Source organism: Anolis sagrei, chromosome 3 (assembly GCF_037176765.1).
Source record: "Anolis sagrei isolate rAnoSag1 chromosome 3, rAnoSag1.mat, whole genome shotgun sequence".
Lineage (NCBI taxonomy): Eukaryota > Metazoa > Chordata > Lepidosauria > Squamata > Dactyloidae > Anolis > Anolis sagrei.
In genome coordinates, this window is record NC_090023.1 from 252,819,430 (window position 1) to 252,839,009 (window position 19,580).

The 19,580-nt window shown below is 39.7% G+C and overlaps 1 protein-coding gene across 1 annotated transcript; it reads left to right on the plus strand.

Annotated features, from left to right (window-relative positions):
- Nucleotides 1-3,309: 3,309 nt before the first annotated feature.
- Nucleotides 3,310-18,942, plus strand: TMEM212 (transmembrane protein 212). The gene is made up of 3 exons (XM_060766768.2): nt 3,310-3,480; nt 15,744-15,803; nt 18,595-18,942. Exons 1-3 carry the CDS (start codon nt 3,310-3,312, stop codon nt 18,940-18,942), a joined length of 579 nt encoding a protein of 192 aa, XP_060622751.2.
- The last annotated feature ends 638 nt before the right edge of the window (nt 18,943-19,580 follow it).

The following is a 19,580-nucleotide window of genomic DNA, read 5'->3' on the forward strand; positions in this document are numbered from 1 at the left end:
CAGTCTTCAAAGGCAGCCCCACGTAGAGTGTGTTGCAGTAATCTATTGTAACAAGAGTGTGTATAAAGAGAAGACAGTAAAGAACTTTCTTTTCTCTTATAACTGTATTCTCAATTCACTTCTGACATGATAAAAATAATAAAGAACCATGAACAGAACCCTGTGGAACACCAACAAAAAGTGGTAAAGAAGGTACATGCCCCCCCCCCAGCTTATTAAATTGTAAACTTGAAAGGTAAGATATGAATTAGCTGAGGCATGAATCAGTAAATCTCTAGCTCAGGAAGTGAATCCAATGAAAGAGCATCAGTCGACATAAACTGAGGCTGAAGGAGGGAAGGCAGGGAGAGAGAGAACCTGGGACATTTAAAAGCACCTGGGAAAGTGGGATGGCAGAAGATTAAATGGGACTGGCCTTACCAGACTGGAATAGTTGGAAAATATTATTTATTTATTTATTTATTTATTTACCTTACTTATATACCGCTGTTCTCAGCCCGAAGGCGACTCACAGCGGTTCACAACAAATACGAACAGCAAAAATTCAGTGCTACAGTATAGATACAGTTAACAACCTAATACATCACACAATTAATAAACAGTTACTACAATACCCATTCACTGTTGTCTCATCATCAAAAACATGTTCCAGATTTGTTATCCATTGTTCCATTCCAGTGTTCATTAACCAATCATTGCACTAATTATTTGAACGCCTGCTCAAACAGCCAGGTCTTCACTTTTTTGCGGAATACCATTAGAGATGGTTCTAGTCTAATGTCTGTAGGAAGGGCGTTCCACAGCCGAGGAGCCACCACCGAGAAGGCCCTATCTCTCGTCCCCGCCAGCCGTGCTTGAGAAGCAGGCGGGATCGAGAGCAGGGCCTCCCCGGAAGATCTCAAAGTCCTGGGGATGCCCAGATATGTTATGATCATTGATAGTTAATGGGAATCTCTGTAAAAACAGCTTACATGCCCCCTCCTTCCCATTTGTCAATGTGGAAATGGACATGGTTCTCCAGTTCTGCGTTTTTTCTCATCATCTCAGCTGGAATTTGTTGATGATTAAAGTGTAATGCTTCTTTGCTGAGCAAGACAGCTGACAGTAAACCTAAACTTCCAACCAGCAAAATTTCTTCTGGGACTCCCTTAACCAAACCTTTGGGTCTAATAATGGCAGCTGAAGGTGATCACAAACAGAGCCCATACTTTTATTTTCTTTTTTTTTCAGTTAGTACAATTGGATTATTTAGACAAAAGGGATGTTAGTTTTCATTTTAGCTCTACTGAGCATAATTGGAAACAATGGCTGTGACTCACTCACCCAGAGAGTCAATAACTCTGTGTACACCAGGAAGTGGTCTCTCCTCTTGGGAAAAGGGGCAAAAGAGTTATTTAGACAATAAATCACTGGAGCGAAGGAGGATTCTGTCTTAAGTTCAGTGCTTTCCACTCATAACCTTCATTATTTGAAACTGCGGACTGAACACATGTCAAAACATCCCGATCTCTCTTTGCATTTATATTTTGTTTCCCATTTCAGTTGGAATTTATTTTAACCCTATACAAGACTACAGATCAGACCTAAATGATTGTACTCTTTCTACTGGACTTCTGTCTAAGAAATGGTTTCATCTCCACATCCCAATGATTTTGTGCATATAAGGAAATCTTTCAACACACTCTATGCCCACCATGAGCTGCATATGTGGGAAGAGAAGGAGAGTTTAGGTATACAGGCACTCCCCAAGTTATGAACAAGATAGGCTCTTAAGTTGAATTTGCATGTAAGTCAGAACAGGTACATTATTTAAGTGTATAGATAGATAGATAGATAGATAGATAGATAGATAGACAGATAGAAGCTTTGGATGGCATAGGGAAGGGCTACCACCTCTGTTGAGTTTGTTTTGCTGTCTATGCCCCTGTTCAGAGGATTCCACCTCACTTTCTGTCCCCCTTTTTCATGTCAGGAGCGACTTTGAGATGGCTGTCTCAAATGCTGTGGAACAGAGAGGAGGATAAGGTAAGAGTGATGCATAAGGGCTTTTTTCGTGTCAGCAGCAACTTAAGTTGCTTCTGGGGTGAGAGAATTGGCTGTCTGCCAGGACATTGCCCAGGGGATGCCCGGATGTTTTTGATGTATTGCCATCCTTGTGGGAGACTTTTCTCATGTCCCCACATGGGGAGCTGGAGCTGACAGAGGGAGCTCATCCATGCTCTCCCCAGATTCGAACCTACGACCTGTCAGTCTTCAGTCCAGCCAGCACAAGGGTTTAACCCAATGTTCCACTGGGGTCTCTTACACTTTCTGTCCCTGTGATAATTGGATTTCGAAAAATGTGGCTTGTTGTGGAAACAAGGAATGGTGAGAAAACTTCAGCTGAGACACCTTTTCCCCATGCTAACTCTTACAGAAGCGAATTTCCCTTCTGAGGGGCAGATTTCTCTCACTTCCTATTGTCTCACTCCCATTCTTAACTATGAGTCCCTTGTATGTCAGATGTTTGTAACTCAGAGACTGCTTGTACTTTTGTTCAGCTGGAGTATTCTGGGGTCCTATGAGCTCTGATTCTTCCCTGGCAGCATTCAGATGGGTGCACAATTTATGCCAGCCCTTGTCATAAATGTGATGCTCTTGTCCACTTTGCATTCTATTGTTTATCGCATTCATTTCACAGTGCATCCACACTGCAGTTATAGCAATCCCTTTCTGTTTTATCTCTGTTCCGAGAATCCTGAGATCTGTAGTCTGGTGAAGGACTTAGAATTCTCTAGTGTACTCCTTTGATCTACAATATGTCAACTCTCTATGCATCTCTTAAAACTATAAACCCCGGGATTACATAAGATGTAACCAGGACTTTTGCCTGTGTCTACTGCATAGGGCAATATTCTATCCCTCCCCTCCCAATTTTTGCATGGGGAATTCACTTTGCAGCAATTGAAATAAACTATGTCGAAAGAGAAAACCAGGAAGGGGAGAGACAAGCTGAAGGCCAGTGGAGGAATAAAGGAAAACAATAGTCTCCCAGTGAGGATTCCCTCCCTTCGGCACAAAGATTGTGTGCAAATATTTGGTCATTAATTGTGGTTTTCCTCGGGATTCTAGGAGGTCTGGTTGATTCCTTTTCACTGCTTTGAGTTCCAGTGGGAATTCACTAAGCTAAACCAAAACATGCCTCATCTGAGTAGGCAAACAAGAAAAACTTCATGACTACAGTTTCCAAGACGCTTCAGTGTGTAATGGTATGTGTCAACTCAGGCTCTTATTGCAAACATTAGTGCAACAAGTCAAGCACAAAACGACATGGAGAAACTCAGAATGAACCTATTTCTAGTTACTGGGAGAATACTTATTTCCTTTGGGATTCTAAGCTTAATTTCTGGAACAATTGCCTTCTTCCCCGTTTTTTCCTATAAACCATGGTTTGTTGGATGGAGTATACGCATTGCTTCTCCCATCTGGAATGGAGCTTTGGTAGGCAAAAAATAATATATATATCTAGGATAAGATGTTGAAATAAATTGTTGTTGCTTTATATATTGGCCTAGTTGCTAACACATTTTATGGAATCTTTACGTTTTTGTAATGTCTAAAATTTATGATGGAAAAACTTGGAAGTAATAGTTTACATGCTGTTAAGTTTCATATGACATTTCTATCATGCCAAATAGTTCTATTATACTGAGATGAAGGGGGAAAGGGCTGCAGAAAGGACTCCCTAAGGCTTGAGTCTGCCTAGGAATAATGAGGATTTTGGACAATTTACTTTATTGATATAGTAGTCAAACTTGAACTGTGTACTTGCTTGTCATGATCATCCCATAGCCACAAAGAACCCTAAAATGCAGCCAGGTTTATTTATTCATATCAATTTCTGGTTCTAATCTGACGAACTGACTTTTTTGTAATTTGTATAATCTGTATTTTAATGTATTTTATATTGATGATGTATATTTGCTTTGATCTTATTGTATTGAATCCTCTGTTGTTAGCCGGCCTGAGTCCCTCTCTGGAGGTTTAGAAGACCGGGTTATAAAAATTCTAAATAAATAAATAAATAAATAAATAATTAAATCTCTATCATGATCAGGTTTTCTATAAAGATGTCAGGTCTGAGAATGCCTCTACACTGTAGAGTTAATGCAGTTTGACACCATTGTATCTGCCATGGCTCAGTTCTATGGAATCATGAGAGTTGTAGTGTTACATGGTTTTTAGCCTTTTCTGCCAAAGACTGCCAAAGCCTCATCAAATTACAGTTCCCAGGATTCCATAGCACAGTTTTATGGCAATTAAAGTTGTGTCAAATTGCTTTAATTCAATAGTGTATGGGCACTCTCTATTACGAGGGTTATCCAGAAAATAAGGTTACAAGGCATGTATTTCTCGCGGGGAATTTTCTCAGGGGAAGTTGCTATCACTGCCATGTATTGGGAAGCCAGCGGAAGTGAATGAGCAGTGCCAGTCATCAGTAGCTCATCGACTGGCATTGTGGTGAAGGTTAGAGATGAGCATCCTCATTCCATTTCCCTCCAAGTGTGAAGTTTGCTCTGTAATATGTTACCTAGATGCTAAGGGCATGGAGAGGACATAATGTCAAGACAGCATGTGACAAAATGGGTATGGAATATATTGTGAGACCATGAAGAAACTTCACAGAGCCATCCAAAACAAACATTGTGGGATGCTGGTTGCAGGAATCTGTCTCCTTCATGACAAAGTGCATCCGCTCATGCAACACAAGAGTTGTTATCTTCATTTGGTTGGGATGTGGAATAGCTCACAACCAATGCGCATGGTTGATAGCTATGGTTGATAGCCATGTATAAATATGTGAGAGGAAGCCACAGGGAGAAGGGAGCAAGCTTGTTTTCTGCTTCCCTGGAGACTAGGACATGAAACAATGGCTTCAAACTACAAGAGAGGAGATTCCATCTAAACATGAGAAAGAACTTCCTGACTGTGAGAACCATTCAGCAGTGGAACTCTCTGCCCCGGAGTGTGGTGTAGGTTTCTTCTTTGGAAGCTTTTAAACAGAGGCTGGATGGCCATCTGTCGGGGGTGATTTGAAGGCAATATTCCTGCTTTTTGGCAGGGGATTGGACTGGATGGCCCACGAGGTCTCTTCCAACTCTTTGATTCTATGATTCTATGATCAGATGGATCCATTCAAGGGTTTAATCTACACTGGAAAGGCATTGTTCCGGGTGTGAAGCTCTTGGGTGGGAGGAAGTGGGAATCACACAGGAGTCACCAGCAATAATTGCTAACATTAATATATTGTTGCTGAAATCTATCCCCTATGACTATTGTGAACCCTGCACTGAATGCTGTAGCAAACAAGGACATGTCTTGTTGACCTTCAAGTCATTTTTGACTTATGGGGATCCTACAGAGGCCTTATCATAGTGGTTTCTGGAGCTTAGAGTATGAGACTCCTATAATTAATGCAGTTTTCCAGCACTTTAACTGCCATGGCTCAATGCAATGGAATCCCCGGAGGTGTAGTTTCAAAAAGTCTTTAACCTCCTCTGCCAAATAGTGTTGGTACATCACCAAAATACAGCTACCGTGATTCTATAGCATTCTACAGCAGTGGTTCTCAACCTGGGTTCCCCAGATGTTTTTGGCCTTCAACTTCCAAAAATCCTAACAGCTGGTAAACTGGCTGGGATTTCTGGGTGTTGTAGGCCAAAAACATCTGGGGACCCCAGGTTGAGAACCACTGTTCTACAGTGTAGATGCAAGCCCCCCACCCCAAAATGAGTTTCTATCTCTGTGAAGAACTAAACCCTAGTCTGCAGAGTAATGGCCCAATGCTCAAATCACTACACAAGGAAGTGTGAGGGGAGACAAATAATATCTGTCATTGTCCCTGCTGTTCAGAAAAAATCCCTGTGCTTGACTCTTTGAACCTGAATTGCAAAACAACAGTATTTTGCTTTTCAAGCATAAAAAATGACACTGAAAATTCCAACGTATTACTTAATTAACTCAGCAGGGAGAAGAACAGCCCTTTTAAATGTGTTTTTGTATGTGCCCTCTAGTCTCCTGTCAAGTTATGGCGACCCTTTGAATTTCATAGGGTTTTATTTCTGGCTGTTGTATACCTTCAAGTCATTTCCAACTTCTGAACCCTAAGGCGAAGCTATCATGGGGGCTTGTTGCCAAGATTTATTTCAGAGGGGGGTTTGTTTTCACCTTCCTCAGGCAAGGAATATTCAAGGGTGGCTTTGACAGTTCCTTCCTCACAGGAAAAGGCAAATTGCTGCAGCCCCTCCTAGCTGATCTGTTCTTCCTCATTAGTACCTTGACCACACTCTGATCTTGCTTGGCAGCACACACCCTGATTTTCATCTGTTCAAGGGTCTGGGGTGCTACTTAAAGTGCCAAATCACTGACAAGGGAGGAATAAACATTAGGAGAGGGAACCAATGTAGGCATAAATAGTGTGTCAGTCTATGTGTGGCCCTGGTAGCTACTCGGAGATGCCAAGTGGCTATGCCAACCCCATGACATACCCATTCTTCAACGTCAACATCACCTCCTCTGGGCTGCTTGAGGTTTTAATTCTTTTAAAGTCACACAGGAAAATACTGTGTAATGCATAGTTTGGGTCTCTGGCTAATGGCTTGGGAAAAGAGAACCAGAAGGGGGAAGGAATCTTCAATGGAGGAGGAGGAGGAGGGGAAGAAGAAGTGTGTGTGTGTGTGTGTGTGTGTGTGTGTGTGTGGAGACATCAATCAGCCTAATCATATTTAGACATTTTGCTCCATCACTCCTGGAGCCAGGATTCCGGGGTTAATGGTTAATTGTTCTGACAGTTTAGCTCTCATTCTGTTGAAGTTATAATGTTCCAAGGCTCCACCACAGAACCCAACAGGGGTTTAGCTTCTCAAATGCACAGAACAATGTACAATTTGTGAAGCTAGCAATGTACTTCTTCTTAAACTGGTGGTTACATGGATGACCAAACAGTTTCCTTATTGGCCTCTGATTTTTCCAGATATTGTGGTAAGAGGAAGCACAGTGAGGAATTCTCATGGGCCCATGACAGCTGACTCAGTGAAATGTTGTTTAGAAAAATGGAAGATATGCAAACAGCTGATATGTTCAGGGGAAATCTCCAGTGGGAATGAATATGATTGATTGACAGACACTGAGAGTGTATATTTATATCAACCCAACACTTTAGATCATATACCAGCTATATTGCAGTTTGTATTGGGTACTGACTTCTGTGACCTTATGTGAGTGTCTTGGTGTGTCTGGCTTTAAGTATCCTGTCAATTTATGCTGACCCAATATTTATTTGTTTGTTTGTTTGTTTATTCATTTAGAGCTTTTATAACCCGATCTTCTCGACCTCCGAAGAAGGACTCAGGCCGGCTAACGGCAGGAAATTCATACACAAGTAGGATAAACATAATAGCACTGATAGGCTGGGAAAGGCGGTATACAAATACAGCAAATAAATAAATAAATAAATAAATAAATAGCATCGTAATACATTAATACATTAAATACATTAAAATACAGATCATACAATTACAAAAAGCCAGGTCGTCAAAGTAAAATCACAAATTCATCACCATCCGCCGGTGTGGTCAGCAGTTATTGACTCGATCATCATTCTGCAAATGCTATATTCCAAAGCCAAGATTTTGCCAGCTTTCTGAAAGTCAGGAGGGAAGGGGAAGATCTAATCTCCAGCGGGAGAGAGTTCCAGAGCCGAGGGGCCACCACTGAGAAGGCCCTGTCCCTCGTTCCCACCAAACACGATTGCGAGGGTGGTGGGATCGAGAGCAGGGCCCCTCCAGAAGATCTTAACAACCTTGATGGTTCATAGGGGAGAATCTGTTCGGACAGGGCTTTCTTAGGCTCAGAATCCTCAGAGGTGGTTTTGTGAGTTCCTCCCTCTGAGCACCTGGTTTTTGTTGGCAGTCTATAGCACATAGTGGGCAATTGTTGCAGAGTTGTGGGGGGGGGGCATTTTTGTGCCCCTAGGACCATTTTGTGACTACATTGATTAAGACAGAGAAGAGGAGGCAGATTGCCAGGAACCGGCAGCTCTTGATGATGATGGTCTCTTGGAATTTGAGAAAATGAGGGCGAAGGCAGATGTGGGGTTTACTTCATAGAAGGAGGTTGCAAATGGTTAAGATCCATTGCCATCATTCACCAAGTGAGAAAGAAATAAGGAGAAATTATGCTGATTCTAATGATGATTAAGTAGGAGACACTGAACTAATATCTGCGGACCGCTGTCTGTGACTCTCCCAGCCAGATTTGTTACTTTCATCCCTCCTTTTCTGGTAATTGACAGTTAATATTATATCTTCTGTGCTTTCCTGATCTTATAATGCTGTTAGGAGCCCTGTTAAGGGAACCATGGAGATGTGTAACAGGACACCAGCAAGAGTGGCCAGTGTGAATTGGTACCCATTGTGCATTGTGCCCTTACTTGTTCTGCTATGTAGTTACATAACAGCAGTCCATCACTCTATATGGATACATTCTTACAATTCTAATTCCCATACAAATAAATCAATTTACAAAGACATAAGTCCAATACAGGATTCTGGCTCATCATCATGATCATTAATATCACCATCTGTTCTTAACAGAGCTATAAAATTAGATCATTCTTCAGTTGGAATCCCCTCTAGAGCTGTAATTTCATGTAAATTCTGTTACAGTTCCCTTTCTGGGAAAAAGAACTTGAAATTAACCAAAGCAAATGTGAGAGCAACAAAAATGTTATCCAAGTTTTTGTCCGTAATTCTTTACTGTCTTGACTTTGAAGTATTGTGAATTTAAGTGTGATAGTGCTGAATTATGGTTGCCACCTCTTTCTTCTATGAGGCGTTTCATCTTAATACCATTTTAGCAGACAGTCAGTGCTCCACATGTGTGGGTTTCATTTTTGCAGGTTTGATTAATAAGTTCTCTCTGGGAATCTTTAAGTCCTCCATCATAAATCAGGCTCAGGCATGGGCAAACTTTGGCCCACCTTCCAGCTTTTCGAAATGGTAGGAGTTGAGGTCAAAAACACCTGGAGGACTGAAGTTTGCTCATGTCTGCTCTGGCTGGAAGTCAACCATAGAGATGCCAAGAGAGAACACTTTTCTAAACATGTGTAGGTCCTTCAGCACAATTTGTTTATTTATTTTTCACATTTATATACTGTGTTTCTCACCCCTGGCGGGACTCAAAGCGGTGTACATCAAGTAATTGCAAGATTCAATGCCAAAATAGATACAAAACCAAGTATAATTACTGAAATGATAATATATAACTATAAATTAAATCATTAAAATCATATTAAACACAGAACATAAACATTTGGACAATTAAAACATAGAAGTAAACACATACAATATTAACATTAGAATCACATAATCCAAAATCATAATTTGTACATAATTCTTCCTCATGTACAAGAATTGTTCTTCCTCCAACAATAATTGTTGGAGGCTACAGACAATGCCATTGCTGTTGCCCGGTTTTGGTCAAAAGATATTTAGCCCCCTGTGCTCCTTCTATTTTTTTCCAGTTTTATACTAATTTATGCAATGTTTTTGATACGAAATAAATAAAAATAATTTGGTCAACTTGTGTTGGAGAACCTAAAAGTTCCTAGAGAGATGTTATCTCAGGTTTTTGTGGGAGTCTTGCATTTTTATCCTTTGTCAATATGGAGAGGTTACTGTACACAGCACTGAACTCTCCATACAGGGCATAGCTGTAGGTTTTTTAAAAGAATTACAAAAATTAATTAATTTCAGTTCTTATTTGAAGGGCTGAAAAACAATTGCAAATTGCTTTATAATTTTTTTTACTCTAGGTATCACGGTGGTCCACGCTCTGGTTACATCCTGTATAGACTACTGCAACGTTATCTACGTGGGGTTGCCTTTGAAGACTGTTCGGAAGCTCCAAATGGTCCAACAGGCGGCAGCCAAGTTGCTAACAGGAGTGGCGCCCAGGGAGCATACAACTCCCCTGTTGCACCAGCTCCACTGGCTGCCAATTTGCTACCGAGCACAATTCAAAGTGCTGGCTTTGACATATAAAGCCCTAAACGGTTCTGGCCCTGCTTACCTGTCCGAACGTATCTCTCCTTACGAACCCTCTAGGAATTTAAGATCTTCTGGGGAGGCCCTACTCTCGGCCCTGCCATCTTCACAGGCTTGATTGGTGGGGACGAGGGACAGGGCCTTCTCAGCGGTGGCCCCTCGGTTGTGGAATGCCCTCCCCAGGGACATTAGATCAGCTCCCACCCTCTTAATGTTTCGCAAAAAAGTTAAAACCTGACTATATGAGCAGGCCTTCCCAAACGCAGTGTAGCTATTAAACTCTGATCTCCGAACGGTTGGACAACGTGACTGGATAATGACTGGTAATGAAATGTGGAGGACTTATGGTTTTTATTGTGTTACTGATGTTAATTGTAATGAATTTTTACCTGTGTTAAATGTTTTTATGGTTTAAATTATTTTCGTACTGTTGTGGGCATTGAATTGTGCCATTTTGTAAACCGCCATGAGTTGCCCTCAGGCTGCGAATGGCGGTACAGAAGCATAGTAAATAAATAAATAAAATAAAGATCACATCTTTCAATTTTGAGTCCCAATTCACCATTAGATATCCATTTGTATATTTATTTTTCCTTTCAATAGTATAATCTTGAAGCATAAAATCTGCTATCCGTGGTTTTCAACCTGTTGGCCCCCAGATGTTTTAGCCTTCAACTCCCAGAAATCCTAACAGCTAGAAAATTAGCTGGGATTTATGGGAGTGGTAGACCAAAACATCTAGGGACCCACAGGTTGAGAACCACGGTGCTAGATAATCATACCATTCCCCCCCCCCCCCATTTTTGTGCTCTTTCTATCCCAGGGCAACTGTTGCTTGTACTGCTCCTATCATATATTTTATAATATCTGCCTGTTCTTTAGTCCCACCTTTACATTCCATTTGCTGAGTTAAAAACTGTTTTTTTAAACAAAATTAATTCAACACTATTTTTACCCAGATATTTCCTCTGTATCACTTTATTTTTCTGTTAAAATTTTGTACCTTGTCACAGTCCCACCACATATGTACAAAAGTTCCTGTTTCACTACATTTATGCCAACGTAGTTTTGATGTGCTTTTTGTAGGATGAGCCAACTGATGTGGGGTTCGATGTCAATATTTTCCATTGTGTTTTCTTAATCCTGCAGTGCGTTTTATTGCATTTATCCAGTGTCAAATGTCCTTGTCATTACTGTTTAATTCCTCTTTCCATACCTCAATCAGTATCTGGTTCAAACTATATTGTTTTTCTACTATTTTCCTATATATAAATCCCACCATTCTTTAAACATATAGAGTACAGAAAGCATCTGATGCTTGAAAAATTGAATGTGAGAATGATAAAAACTGAGGGCTTCTCATTCCTTGGCAGCAGTGAAGGGGAAGAAAGGCTTAGGAAATGGACGGTAAATGATCCAGATGTACGAGAGGAGTAGGAGGAGGATGAAAAGTACAAAAATGAAGTAAAAAGGATGGTATGTTTATGACAGAGATTAGAATTAGCCTGCATATTACATGCTGTTTTGAGCGATGCATCCAAAGCATTGCCTGCTGGGCCGTAGCTCATAATATTTCAAAAGTATAATGTGTAGAGATGAAAAGAAAATGGCAGGACTGGGAAAAAAGAGCAAGAGTGACAATCAAACTTCTGCAAAACTGCAGTTTTGCAAAGTTTTGGGATAAAAACAAAGATTCCTTGCCAGATTCTTTAAAGTGAAGTGGAAAGTGATCATCCAATAGTTTATCTGGCTGGAGCAAACCCAGGAGGAATGAAATAATCCCTCTCTGCTCTGTTTCTCTTTGTTCTCTCCACCACATGTGAAAATTGAGGGAGTCTCGGTTTGGAAAAGCAGACAGCAAAAGGGGTTTGGCTCTCTTTACATGCTACAAAAGCTCATCACAATGTTCTTATTTTTTTGTATTATTTGTTCTGGCTAGAGACTCTCCCGGATCCTTTGCAAGCTCCCCCCGCCCCCCTTGATAAATTTTGCCAACAGTCACTCGTGACTCCAGATGTTTCTGCTTTTATTCATGGGAACTTTTTTTATGGTACAGTGGTGCCAAGATTATAATTTCAGGCTTAGTCTCCTAAGAAATCTGTTCGGACCTCTATTTTGTTCTAGCTGCAAATGAATGTAAAAAAGACTTAGAACAAGCATGAGGGAACCCAGGCAAAGGTTCAAAAGGAAAAAGCTGTATGCACTTATAAAGCTCAGAGGATTTGTGTGGCAAACAAATATCCTGAAGTCATAAAAAGTTAAAATTCCAAACTTTAGGGATATCTATGCTGGGAGCATGGAGGCTTGGAAGTCTACCTTGACTCCAGAGTGTTCAGTCTTATTCCAGATTTGCCTGTAGTTCCAAAGACAGGCATAAATGCTTCCCAACCATTTTAAAGAAATAGCACACTGGATTCTAAATTTGAAGTCCCTGGTGCCATTGAATGAATATCCACAACTACTTTCCTTTATATAATAATAATAAACAATAATAAATTTATTTGTATCCTGCCCCATCTCCTCAAGAGGATTCGGGGTGGCTTACAAGGCACATTAAACAGAGTAAAATACATAAAGATACACAAAAATAAAATCAATAAAAACCAAGTAAGTTAAACAGTCAGGGTTAACATAACATTTTTTTTAATCTCAGGAGCGACTTGAGAAACTGCAAGTTGCTTCTGGTGTAAGAGAATTGGCCATCTGCAAGAATGTTGCCCAGGGGCTGCCTGGATGTTTTTGATGTTTTACCATCCTTGTGGGAGGCTTCTCTCATGTCCATGCATGGGAAGTGGAGCTGACAGAGGGAGCTCACCCGCACTCTCCCTGGATTCGTACCTGTGACCTGTCAGTCTTCAGTCCTGCCAACACAAGGGTTTAACCACAACAAATCAAGCAACAATTGCTCAGATAGATCGCGTCCTTTGTTCTTGTGATGACTTTCAGCACATGTTATTTATTCTTTGGGTACTATTCCATTATTCGGGCAGAAACTATAAGGCGGGGCTAGAGAGAGAAGGATAGTTCATTTTACGGGGGGTAGAAGGTGGGTTGAAATAGTAAAACCATTTCCCCCATTTTTCCTGTTATTCCACCCACCCATGTCGCCATCGTGGAAACAGGCCTCGTTTATGATATGGGAAGTGGGGAGGGAGAATAACCAGCGAAAATTGGGAAAATAGTTTTCCTCTTTCAACTCTGCCCCCCCCCCAATAAAATAGACTATCCTTCTCTCCCTAGTGCCTCCTTGTTGCCTCCACCCACATAATAGGGCAGTACTGTTCTTCCTTTATAAGGAAACTCCACAATATATATCAATAAGAAAACAGTGTAGATTCTGTTACATTAATACATAATGGTCCAAACAGTTGGAGAGCATTGTCTAAAAATTCCAGAGATTTATGTTGAATTGTCTGCCTGTTTTTAATATGATAAATAATGTAATATTCAATGGTTTTATAAGTTATGGTTAACTTAATGTCATCCCGTCTCTTTTTTAAGATGCTTAGACAATCATATATTTGTAGTTATGTTAACTTTTTAGTCCCTGGCAAAGTTATGTCCGCATTGGACTTTTTAAAGGAACAAACAGTATCAATTAGCACTCAGAACTTGACTCTGTTTTATTTCTTACTTCCATATGGCCTTTTTTAGTACTCTCTCTCCTTTTAAATTAAAAAGGGGCGCACATAAGCTCTATTTCCTCATTCTTCTGAATGGATGGAGTTCAGGATCTACAGGAATAGGTGGAGTTTCAACTCTCATCTTCTTTCACTGAAGTTGCGAAAAGAAGTTCAGGGCTTTCTCTTTGCTTATCTCAATGCCCCATTTTGTTCCTGGATCATAAGACTGGGAGTGAATGTGCTGATTTGTCCCTGTGTGAACAGAATATCAGACCAGAAAGGTCTTTGGTCTGATCCAACATGGGACTTCTACTATTCTTAGTAAATACAGCATTGTAGCAAGATTTCAACTGGTGGTGACAGCTCAGCCCCAGGTCTTAGCAGCTTAGTTATAGTAGTAATATAAAAACTGTTCAGCATTCTGTATTTAATCCTTCTCTCTCACCTACATCCTGTCTTTGTGGCACACATACACCACTCAGGGTGACTTACAGTAATCAACCATACAACACAATAAAATATCAGAAAGTCAATAGTGATAACAATAAAAACAGACAGGTGCAAGTGGTAAAAAAATACATTTGATAAAATTTGCCTAACATGAGCATTTCAAATTATGCCTAAAAATGAACTGGTAACCACTGCAGGATTATGGTGGATAGGGAAAATGTGACCACCCAGACCAACTGCAGTTCCTCAAGATACTTCAAAGGTAGCATACATAGCCAACATGGTGAATCAGTGAATTCAGTCAGGTGTATCTAGCCACTTCCATGGACAGCTCTGGAATGGTCCTGGCTTTAGCAGCCAGTGTAGGTTCACCCAAAGAAGGAAAAAGAGGTGAGCCAAAGACCTGGACTTGAACTCGTTGAGGAGTGTGATATATGAATGTGACCAATAAATGAAATATGGAATCCTTTACTTACGTAACAATTTACTAGGAGTCAGCATTGTATTGTGGGTTTGAGTGTTGGACTGGGAGCACAGGGGCCACGATTCAAATCCCTGCTCAGTGAAGAAACTCCACTGGGTGATTTAGTCAAGTCACATTCTCTCAAGCTCCACCAACACTGGCTATTTAATGCAGTTTGAAAACTGGGTGGATAGACAACAAACTCCCACAAAAGCACACAAAAGAAAGCCCTTCCCTTAATGTGCATCAGTGATCTGTAATTTGTGTAATATCATATGGGCCTCAAACTTACTCTAGGATTCCGTATGTAATCATTTGCAAGGAAAAACACTTTCTTCAATACTGGTTTGAAACTGACTTAAGTGGTTAATGTAGAGGTGCCCTCAGAGGAAGGCAATGGCAAGTGTCTTCTGAAGAAATCTGGCCAAGGAACACCATGAGAGTTTCATCTGAGGACCTCATTACATTACCTTCATTCTCCATCCTTTCAGGATGGAACCAGGATGCAAAATGCTTCAGGGGTACTTCTGTTGGGCTCAGTCATGGCTCTGTCCTGGAAGTATCCCAGGACAGAGCCCAGAGAAAAGGGGAGGCTTCCTGTGTGCTCATTGCTTAGAATGAGACCAGCATGGGGGGAAGCCAGATGGTGGTGCTTTCCTGCATGTGATGGGGAAAGCAGCAATGCCGGTGATGCAGAATTTCCCCACTGTTGCCCACATTTTGGACCTCAATGTGATGAGGTCCTTAGGGTCGCCATAAGTCAGAAACTATTTGAAGGCACACAACACACACGTTTACTATGAACAATCAAATTTGTATGTATAAAATGAGAAGCGGTATAACTCATTATTATTTTAAAACGGACCAGGACCTGTCTGACCTCACTATAAGATGAATAAATGATAGATTTTTGAAAAATGTTCTAATAATGTAGACATTTTCTCTGGAATCTGTATTTGCATTACATACAGAGATCTTCTGGTGATAGTGAATTTGTTTCCTTGTGTTGTGATTTTTTTAAAGTATTGCTTGCAAGAAAAGAAAAGCTTTAGTAAGAACAAAGGACTATTAACATTGTTTGCTTTATGATGTGTAACCATATGCTTTACTCTCTGTTTCCAGGCTGTTATTGCATGTGTACTTGTTATTCTGGCTGAAAAACAGTGGACTCAGAGATACCTGGTAAATTTATTTGGTTATTCTATATAGTGTCAGATTCTAGGCAGTAGACAGGCAAACTTAATCCAGGCATAGAGTCAAGAAGAAGAATAAGTATTTCCCTCTGTCCAAATCTGGGGATCAGATAAAGAATACAGGACTCATAGCAGGCACAGTGTAAAACATTCTACCAGATTTACAAGACCAAGCAATATCCAAAGATATTTCCTTACTTGAAAGAAGGGAATGCTATAAGAACCAATAAAAGCCATCAAAACCAGTGGAATTTTCAAGAAGTCAATATTTCTGCTTATTTTATACATGGAAAATGAAAAAATAATAATGCCATCCTCACAAAATGAGCCTCGTGGGATTTTTGCACATTTAGATCCTTTCTGACAAACAAATTAAACTTTTGAAAGAACTTTGAATGCTTGAAAAACAAATAAGTTTTCCCCACGACACAGACAATTTATATCAGTCTGTTATTCTGTTCATGCAAAAGGCAAATTCACACTTACAAATATAAAAGTGCTCTCTATAAAAATCTTTAAATTCTCCAGTGCAAATTTTTGGTCAATTTCTGGTGGAACTCTATGTTTATGTTCCACAAAACATTCACCATACAGGACCTAGATATTCCTATAGAGCAGTGGCTCCCAACCTGTGGTCCGTGGGCCACCAGTGGTCCTCAAGAACTAAAATATGGCCTGCAGCCTCACAGTTACTACATCTTTGCAACAAGAGTGACTGGCCTTGCGAAACCCTTTTTTAGTGCCAAGACTTATCAAATGTGGTTTTTTGTGGGTGACCAATGGATGGCATATGTTCTGTATAAGAAACTAGAGCTGATGTGGTATCTCCAATGCAATTTTCTGAATCAGCACCCCAAATAACCAAATCGAATCTAAAGTTGACCAAAAACCGATTCGTATCCCTTTTGGTACTAATGTTGAAGGGTGGTCCCTGGTCAAAAAAAGGTTGGGAACCACTGCTATAAAGGACATATTAAATCAATCTATGTAGTACTGATTGTCATTCTAAAAGTGGTTCTATATCCTATGTATACCACAAGAGATAAAACCACTTCATAACTGTGAGTGTTCATGTTGAGGAGCTCAATTGATAATGAGGAGGAAAATTAAATGTGCAGATTTTTCCCCCAGTATTTTTCATTTGCCAGGGCTGGAATTATGTGCCCAAAGTAAATTGTCTGGCTTTCATATTTGTACTGCAGTTGTACTTCACTGAGAACATATTTCCTAAAACTAAGGATGTTTCTGATTTATGGATGTGGGTGGGAGGTTTCTAAAGACCAACAGCAGCCATGCTTTTTCCTAAAAGGGGATCTGGGGATTATAATATTTATAGGGCAATATAGCAGAAAAGAACTGGGTTAGTTTTATCTATTAGGCAACTTTTGAAAATTAGAATGACTAGGCTGAGGAAACAACTATATCATTAAAAGCAGCACTGTAGTTATCGCCAATCTCTGGATGACCTGCCCAGTTTATTGTGCTGAGTGAAACAGCAGAGCCCTAGTCACATTTAAGTATAGTATGCAAAGAATGCAGTATGAGAAAATCTACTCAATCATCACTCTTAAAGGTGGCAGAACAGGATTCAATTATCTTAGCCCAAAAAGATAACTGACTGATAACTTGAGCCAGCAGCAACATCTTCATTTTTATCCAGCCCTCCTCACAAAAATTCAAGTAAATTTTTAAGAACTAGGCATTGCCAATTTTTGCAGATTTCTTCATATTCAAGATGGGAAGACTTTGAGGTTTTTTTTCTAAATGAATTTGTGAAAAATTATAACAAATAAATTATTCTATTCAGGCCTCAGGCTGTGAGAGCTTAACTTCTTGGTCTTGTTTTACATTCTGTGTACAGTAGGCCCATTTTCCTTTGTGTAATATGACATTCATGTAATGTGGAACCTCATTTTTCTTACCTGAAATGAAATATGTCTTCAACCTCTGGCTGAATCATACCATAGAATCACTGTAGAGGACTTAGAACATGTGAATTTTCCAACTTCCAGTGAAATTTTTCTTGAATATTGGTCACAGAATCACATGAATGGCACAGTGAGAACACTGTTCTGCAGAGTGGTTCTATAATATACAAATTTCCACATATAAATCAAACTGTTCAATAAGTTAATATAATAAGAGGCTCTATTTCATTATTCAAACCTCTTTCCCTCTCTCTTTCAGTAAGTGCAGAATAAAGGATATCACATGCTGAGCCTATCGTGTGATTAATATCTCCTCCATTTAGCCAGTGCACATGTGGGAAAATTACCTTTCCATCATTCATGAAAAATTTACTAACATATGAACATTTATTTATTTATTTATTTATTTGTGACATTTATATGCTGCCCTTCTCACCCCGAAGGGGACTCAAAGCGGCTTACAGTAATATATAAATACAATATATTATATTATTACCATAGCACAATATCAATATTATATATGACTATATTGTACTATAACATTATGTTGTAATATTATTAGTAATATTACATGTAATATTAAATATGTAATTATAATATCATATTATCAGTAGTAGTATATTGTATTACATTATAATATTATCAATATTATATGTATATACAATATATTATATTATATTATAAATGACTGGTAACTGAGTCAGCAGCAGCATCTTCATTTTTATCCACATTTTCACAATTCACAAACTTGAATTTTAAGAAAAATCTGAAGATGGAAGTAAGTGAAAAGTAAGTGCCTGCTGTTTTTGTACAGCTGCCAAAACTGATAATAGATTTCTGTTTCAATTCCAGTGGGAAGCCAGCTTCACCTTTTGCCTCTTAAATATCATCACTTCTCCAGTGCAAAGTAGCATTGCTATTGCCTCTCTTCTCCTTGGCCCTTATTGCTATTACTCTTTTGCTGGGATTACAGGTACAAATTACATGGGCTATGCCATCTTTTACCCCTTTCCTTACGGCAAATTTGCTGCTATGTGCAAAGACCCATTGCATTATGAATGGTACCATCTGGCACTGCAAATCGTAGACTTTTGTTCAAGCTTCACCATGCTCTGTGGATCTTTGGCAACAGTGCTCAAGCTCACAAGAAGACTATTCCAGTTTGGACATTTAAATGTGAGTATTCATCAGTGTCAATGATTACTAAATACAGTGCATTATTATGCATCTATACTTTTGTAACAAAAGGGAGGCAGCTGTCAAGACTCTCTGGGGGGCATTAGGTGGGTGCAGATGGTTGGAGAACTTTGAAATGTGGTTCTGGAGGAGAATTCAATTGATAACACAAACCGCTAAAGCAACTGCTTAGAACAAACCAAACCTGAAGTAAAGATGACTAAACTTGAGTTTGTCATATTTTGGACATATAATAATGTGACGTTTTGGAAAAGACGAGAGCGCTTGATAAAGTGGAGGAAGAAAGGAAGACTATATTAAAGGTGGATAGACTCAATCAAAGGAGCCAGAAACCCAAGTTTGCAAGACCCGAGCAGGGCAGTTGATGATGCAGGACTTTGGAAGTCTTCCATTCATAGAGTCACTGTAACTCAAAGTCATCTTGATGGCAAATGATAACAAAACAATGGTACTAGAGCTCTTTGACTAGAATTCTAAATTCTCACTCCCTAAAATGCAATTTTCTTAATGCCATAGGATGAAAACATGGTCATTAAAGTACAATCATAGTGCCATAACTGTTTATTATAAAAGGACCCTGATAATAACTGCACATGAGCAAGCTGAAAGTTTCTTCTCTTCTTTTGGTTCTCTAACTGTCC